The sequence below is a fragment of the Seriola lalandi genome, unplaced genomic scaffold, assembly GCF_002814215.2.
Source record: "Seriola lalandi dorsalis isolate HSWRI2012SDOR001 ecotype SW California unplaced genomic scaffold, Sedor1 jcf7180002049918, whole genome shotgun sequence".
NCBI lineage: Eukaryota > Metazoa > Chordata > Actinopteri > Carangiformes > Carangidae > Seriola > Seriola lalandi.
The window spans coordinates 3,365-11,055 of NW_019520471.1; the positions used below are offsets into that span (position 1 = coordinate 3,365).

At 39.3% G+C, this 7,691-nt stretch overlaps 1 protein-coding gene across 1 annotated transcript; it reads right to left on the reverse strand.

The window, feature by feature from the left end:
* Positions 1 to 587: 587 nt before the first annotated feature.
* On the reverse strand, positions 588 to 7,464 carry snrnp48 (small nuclear ribonucleoprotein 48 (U11/U12)). Its single transcript, XM_023398810.2, has 9 exons — positions 7,247 to 7,464; positions 6,311 to 6,424; positions 6,092 to 6,152; positions 5,334 to 5,414; positions 3,725 to 3,898; positions 3,160 to 3,281; positions 2,126 to 2,223; positions 1,868 to 1,990; positions 588 to 1,675 (listed from the first exon to the last, which is right to left on the reverse strand). The coding sequence occupies exons 1-9, from the start codon at positions 7,382 to 7,384 to the stop codon at positions 1,591 to 1,593; spliced, it is 996 nt and encodes a 331-aa protein (XP_023254578.1). The 5' UTR covers positions 7,385 to 7,464; the 3' UTR covers positions 588 to 1,590.
* Positions 7,465 to 7,691: the final 227 nt, after the last annotated feature.

A 7,691-nucleotide genomic window follows, 5' to 3' on the forward strand; every position in this document is an offset into this window, starting at 1 on the left:
ATCATCAGAGAGAGAGAGAGAGAGAGAGAGAGAGTGAGACACAGAGAAACATGGATCTGTGCAGAGGTTTCAGCAAAGTCCAAACTTTATACCTGCATTATTCTGTTCACGTGATGTTGGTGTTTACAGCTGAAAACATAACCAGAAAGATTTATATTACATTTCATTGTAAAGTCTGAAATGTTGCTTTTAATAAGTAAAACATATGGTTGTGTCAGATTATTTTATCATTTAAACAATAACAATAGTTCCTGAGAAAAAAATGCTTTACCTCAATGTTAAGAAATTAATTTTAAACGATGTGCAACAAAACTAATTGCTTAGATTAAGGGATATCCGACTGCCAACTAAATACTGTGGATAAATGAGACTGAAAACTTACAATATGACGACACTTTACGCTTCACAAGAGGCTACAAACACTGAATCTGCTGTAGCTCAAATGGATCCTACAGATTTCTGCTGCACAGACCAGTTTAAACACGGAGCAACAGATTTCATCTCGTCAAAATAACCTTCATTGTATCAAAAGAACAAATCTTGTGGCAGCATCACTACAACAACTGCAAATGAAAAGCACTACAATGTGAGAAACTAATGAGATTTAATTCAAATGAATCAAGTTGATTGTTAAAATAGATTTCAGTGTTACAGGTCTCTGCTGCAACTTTGACTTTAGATTTAACATCAAATTCAAGGACTTTTCAAGGACTTTCCAGGATCAATTCCCTCAAATTCAAGGAGCCAACATGGCACAGTTCGAGACACAGATCATGGTTAATTAATGTTAATTACTGTTACAACACCAAGATTCAGCAGCTTCATAGAAACTCAGACAACAATAAAAATAGAGAAAGGTTTGAATGTGTTAACACTTCTGGTCAGTTGTTACAGTGATGTAGACTTTCCATAACTCGTGTCTATTTTCAGAAGATTTCAAGGCCTTGATTTTATTCTCAAATTCAAAAACTTTCAATGATTTCAAGGCCCCACGGGAACCATGTTTGGATTTACACCAATTGCAGCACTGGCTCTCCTGTGAGTGAGTTGTTCAGAATGATGACATGGTTTTTAAAATAACTTCCTGCTGGTTTTAAATATTAGTTATTTCTTGAAAAAACTAATCTAGACATTAAAAAAACTCAAATTTCAAATTAAAAGATTTACCATTGTTTTCTTAAGACTGTAGAAATCCTGTATAAACACGCAGTAACATTTGGCTTGAAACAGGGTGACCATTGACCCTGTAGTGAAAGTGTGCCAGCTATCACACTCCTGTCCAAAAATTCCAAGTAGTCTCTAGTTGGAAATCACTCTCAGCCAATCAGGCGGAGGCAGGTGGAGTGTGTTCAGCAGACCTGTAGTTTCTCTGTAAAACACTGAACAGCTGAGCTGCACAGTGTCTGTGAAGCACAAAATGTCCAAATGTTCATGTTGTTTTTTCCCAAAACTTTATTCTCACTTATAATTTCCCCAAATCCTGAAGTTTAAACACTTAACATGCGACATCTGACATATTTTGACCTGTAGAGGTCACGACCATCCTTGACCTCATCCTATCAGATTTCTGTTGTTGCTGATCCAGGAATCTCATTTCTCCTTCTCCCGCTCCTCCTTCTTCTTCTTTTTCTTCTTCTTGCGTTCGTGGTGGTGGTCACTGGGGGAACGGGAATCCCTGTCCAGATTCAAAAAACAAAATGGTCACCACAACATCTACAGAGGATTTTGCTCTTTTAAAATCCAAAGACATTTTTAGTCAATAAAAACTGGACCAGTGATTGTTCCCATCTCATTGGTTTTAAGCAAAAGAAGAATATACATGTTGGTAACTCGTCATAAACCACTGATAGAAGTCGCCCTGTCGCACCTCTCCTTCTTCCTTTTCTTCTTCTTGCTCTCTCTGTCTTGGCTTCGTTCCCGGCTGCGATGGCGTTTGCTGTGGGAGTTGTGAGACTCTGAGGACGCTGACCTCCTTTCATTCAAACGACGCCTGTTAGACAAAAAAAAACACCATAAGACATTAGAAATCATTCAGATTTCATCCATTTGATAAAAGGTTTAATTTCCTTAATCAACAACAGTACAGAAAGCTGAAAGGGGTCAGAGGTCATAGCGTTTCTTGTACCTGTGGGAGGAGTGTTCAGATCGTGTCGACTCGTCCTCATCCTCTCTCCACTGTCTGGCGAGCTCGTCTGAGTGGACGTTGATCACCTCTCTGATCACCTACAGTGAGGCCAAATAATCAATGAGTTTTTTAAACTTTATTTAAACAGGAAAGACCTTTACTGAAGAGCCGTGCTCTGGGTCAGCTTCAGGTTCTTATAGTTACACACAGAAACACCAGCTTCGCTTAGACAGAATTCATCTGAGCCAACGTCAAAGCATTCGCCCACACATTAAGATTTTCTGTGTGCATGACTTCTCCACTTTGAAACTCTTAATTAAAACACATTTAAAAACTTAGACGGACAGAAATGTCTCCTTGAATTGTTCATTTATGTGCAGAAAAATGAATGAAACACACACACACACACACACACAGCTGCTGAATCAGAGAGCAAGCAGAGGGTCAGTGCCTCGCTTCTGGAGGAAAATGGAAAGAGTGTGACCCCTTTACTTCTTTACTTCCTGCACCTGCGTACTCGACTTCCTCAGACCGTCTGGTCGTATGTGGCTTTCCAGACGCCACATTAATGTGAATTAATCGTGATAAAACTTCATCAGACTTCAGGAGCACTTCATGTTCAACCTGAAAGCATCTCAAAACATCAGTCACAGTGAGAGGATTTGCAAATTATTTTTGCACCAAATCCACGGAGCACTAAGGTCGGTGTGTCCTCCATTTAAATTTCACCACATTAAATGGTCATAGATGAGCAGGTCAAGTGTTTTTGTGTGCTGCACTACAAGCTCTGCTGTCAGGAACATGGTGTTGAGCATCAGGTCTGTTTTCAGGATGTTTCCTAAAGAGTAGGAGTAGGCCACAGTCACCTGTGGTGGTTCTGGTTTTCTGCCCCACTCTCTTATTAGTGAAGACAAAGCTGTTTGAACTCTAAAAGGCACACATAGATCTGTGGAGCGACGTGTTTACTGTAACTCCAAACAGAAATGTTTATGGGTGGAGAACAGGTCGAGCGTCGTCCTGAGGCTCACTCGTACCTCAGTGTAAGACTTCTTGGTGATGTGAACGTTCTTGGCTCGGTAGGACTGACGCCGCCTCTTGTAGTCCCTCATCTCTGCCATTAGCTCCAGATGAGTCTTTGGTTCGTTCTGTTCGTCATCTGTACACACGAAAACAGAAACGCACTCATTTTACCAGAGAACTGCACTGAGGGAAAAACTTCTCTTTCTTTATTCTTCAAAACGAAAAAGCATTTTCGCCTTTATTTTATTTTTTTGCCTAAAAAGTCAAAGGGAAACTATTTCTGAGTGTGAAACAGATTTTGAATTTGAAAATTTGAAAAACATCCTGTAACAAAAAAAAAAAAGTATTTTTCACGTTCAGACCATCTGACACCTGTCACTTTATCTTTCTGATGTTTGGAAGGCTCGACTGAATGACTGACTGAATTTATTTGATAATTAAAAATATGGAGTAACTAATTTACTTCCATTGTGGTCCTCATATTAAAACAAAAAACAAGAGAAGCATTACTTTCATAGTGTAAATCAGGCTGCAAGTTTCTGACAACCTCAGGTCTTCACCATGTCGTGTAAATCTCACCCTTCTGCAGTTTGGACACCAAATCTACATAGAGGTCTTCGTTGCTGGAGGAAGCAGCTTCCTTCCGCTGGCTGACCACATGATCGTACAGAGCCAATCGGTCGGCCACAGTGAGGTCACACACAGCTCGCTTGTGGTTCTGAGGCACGTCGACAGGCTGGCCGGAGTACTGACCTGATGGAGAGCCAGAGAAGCTTCACACACCGAGGGATGACTGAGAGCAGTGAACACACACACACACACATCAGCCTGACAGCTTGTTTATTCAAAAACATTCCGTCATTTCACTAATCACACATCTGGATACGGTCAACAGAACTGGTCTCCATGATACAAGTCCAACTGGTGTTGATCGTCTCCATAAGTTCTTCATCAGCTCCAAGGGGGAAAACACAAACTAGTGTGGTTTTACTCTTTGGACTGTGAAGCAGAGCAGCTCCTAAATTTACACAAATTAGATTCTGACATTATATTGTGGAAAAAAAGAGGTTTTTACTTATTTGGAGGAAAGAAAGAAAACACTAAAGGAGCGATTATCATTATGATTTGAGCTCAACGCACATCAAGACTGGACACAAATTTACACGACATAACTCACAGAATTGTAGTTTATGTGCTACAAATGAGCTAAAAGTTTGTGATGTTTTACACATCAAAGTGAGTTAATAGAGAAAATGAAAAATACTTTTGGAATCATGACTGATGTTCTTATTTTTAAAATGTATTTCTATGACACCGGGTCCATGTCACAGATCACAAGAGAATCTGATAAAGATGCTCAACAAGTTCCTCAGCTTGTTCTTAATTAAGCATCCTCCTACTCTGTTTCTTTTTAGCCGCTGCTCATCAGTTCCTCTTATCTGTTCTCTATCTTCGCCTTTGTGATCAGTATCAAGCTAATGAGATAAATCAGTGAGTGATTTTAACTGGAATCCATTTAGCAGTCTTCATGGAAAGAGGAAGTGACATTCATTTTTGTACAGAGATGATTTTTTTTGACACGTCTAAATGTATGGACTGGACTTTCCCCAACACATAAAGGGGAAAGTGTGTGTGTGTGTGTGTGTGTGTGTGTGTGTGTGTGTGTGTGTGTGTGTGTGTGTGTGTGTCAATCCCCCAGCCCTGTCGTTATAAAGGATATGACATTAAAGGATACTGCACGTAATCAGGCAAGCCTGAACCAGAGCAGCAGAACTTTCTAGAGCCCATCGTCTCCCTAATACTCACCCCTGTCACTGCAAACAGAACACATAACACACACATTACACACACACGTCAGGAGAAAGATGATATTACATAAAGATTAAACATCCAGGTAAAAAGTACCTGAATATTTTCAGAATGTTCTCATTTAATGGGATTGAATTTTGGAGTAAAAGGAGGTGTGTGCAGGCTGAGAGAGTTTAGACCAAAGTGCTGAGCTTGTGGGTTTCACACAAGATAACTCTCTAGTGACACCTACTGGTCTTTCGTTGTATCTGGAATGTAAGACTTGAATTGAGAAATCTAACTGTGCTTTTGCTTCTAATGAGTGTTGGATCTCTGATCAGGACTATACAACATCAGAGGAAACTGTTCTGTAGGAAACCGTTATGATATAAACTGATACCTTGCCAGAAGACTCCTTCCATCCTCATCAGCGGTGCAGCGGATCTCGCCTGTAGGATCACCTGGTGCTGGGTAGATTTGTCTGAATGAGGGAAACAACATGATGTCCAGCTTAGGACACAGGAACTAAAACTGAACATGAACCTACATTTACCTTCCAAATTTAATAGTTTCTCTCCATTTCCCACCTATTTCTTTCCATCACAAATTTTGTGCATATGATGAAAAACTTTATTTTAGACTGAACTTATCCCCAGTAAAAGGTGAGGAAGTGGAAGGTGGGTTCAGTGGTTGTATTTTTTTAAAATAACAAACACTTTAAATGTTCTTTTAAAATTACAATTTCTATTTCATAATAACTTACAGGACTTGAAGATTTTTTGTTCCTGTCCTACTAAACTATATCTGTTTTTTAGGTTCTCTTATAGTTCAAAACATGTTAAACAGCAATTAGAAAAATAAATACATAAAGACCATTTTGCAGAACATCCTGACTTTAATTAGCTGACCTTTAGAGCTTGGAAAACTCCTATACTGAGCCTCAATATTTCATAACAGAGGTTGTATTTTTTTTGCATTGTTTTGCAGTTAAATTATCTTCACAGATCCTTGTGAAGGAAAACATCATTATAATTCTATTGTTTAAGACATTTTCTTCAAATCTAAAATAGAAAAAATGACATTTTATTGAGCATGTTACCTTGATAAGCTGCAATAGGAGGACAGCAATTTGTAGTAATAGTCATCATAATGACTCACCCATTGTAAAGGTTCTGACACTGCTGTTTTCATAACATATAGAGTGGTCGTACATCTCCGCCTGCAAAATAGAGATAAAACTTCACTGCTCTCTTAATGATTATGTGCATTAAAAATGGCAGAACATTGACACTAGAGTTCATGGTGTTTACAGTGGTCTATCACATGACGACGAGAAACTTTTGAAGTCAGTTTGTTTTGTCATTTTCACTGCACTACCTGCTCCTCCGCCGAGTAGCCCATCTTTCTGAGGCGGCAGGCCGCTTTGTGTTTCTCTATGCTCCTGACTGGGACTCTGTGATCGGGGTCGTAGGGACACTGCTCCATCGCTTCCTAAGAAAACACCACAAACAGTTATTTTACAGCTGTGAATTACGCATATATGATGGTGAGCTATTTTTTATTTCTTTTCAGACAGCACAGACACATACACACTTTGTGTGTCTGTCTATGCACACTCAAACATGTTTGACCTTCCAGTCTAAACAGACAGAAAATTTCAGCACCAGACTAGCATTGCCTGTAAGTTGAGGATGCCTGTGTGGTAGTTGAAACGTAGAGAAGCTATATCTAATCTAGTTCATGTTGTTAGATAATAACAAAACCACATTTAAAAATATCCCACACTCCTTTAGGGGAGTGAAAACCTATGTGGGCAGGGTACACAAATTAATTCTTCGTAGAAGGCACCATCCAGACAACATCTGAAAGTGCATTTAGACATTCCCTCCCGCTAGATCTGACACATAAGATCTTAAGGCCCTGTTGTAATTCAGTGGCTGCTACCATGTTCTAATAACACATACATGGTTACTAGCCAGTGTTAACATGGTGTTCCTAATTAAGTGCTCACTGAGCGTATATATACAGATGTCGTTGGACTAAAACACACGAGGGGAAATTCCAGAGTAATGCAATGTATACAGTTTTCTGACGCAGGGTCATTATTAGCATTGCCGTTAACAGTCAGAAAAGTTTTAACGGTTAACGTTAATATACCTTAAACGTTAAAGCTCGGTGTAGCGCTGGGCTCGGCAACAACTAAGAAACAACGTCCTCCTTTACATTACTTTGATAACATGATAACTTTATTAAGACTATTTTTTTTATTTCGACTGAAGACTAAACGCTAAGCTAACGTTAGCTGACCGTTACCTGCTTGTAGTCCATCGACCATCCCAGCGTTTTAAATATATCATTCAGCTGATTCTTGCAGTTTTCAGTAAACTCTGTCAGCTCATTCAGACGACTGAGGCGATCCTGAACAGTTTGTATTTCCAGCGGGTCCCCCATTTTAGCGTTTTAAATCCAAACCTATGAAGCTTTCAACCAGAAATCATCAGTGTTTGTTTTCACTCCAGTCACAGCGGCCATATTCTGCGCGAGCTGATGACGTATACCGGTACTTTGGTGGGATAACAGAAGCGATGCATGCTGGTAGTTGAAGTCGACTATTTAAGGTGCATTCTTTTATATTACATTATATTATATCATGAAGTATAATTCTTTTGCAGTTTACGTTGTATAATGAATTCAATTCAATTCACAGCACCAAAGCGTCAGTTTGTTCCATTATCCAACTTGTACCATTAAAATTGAA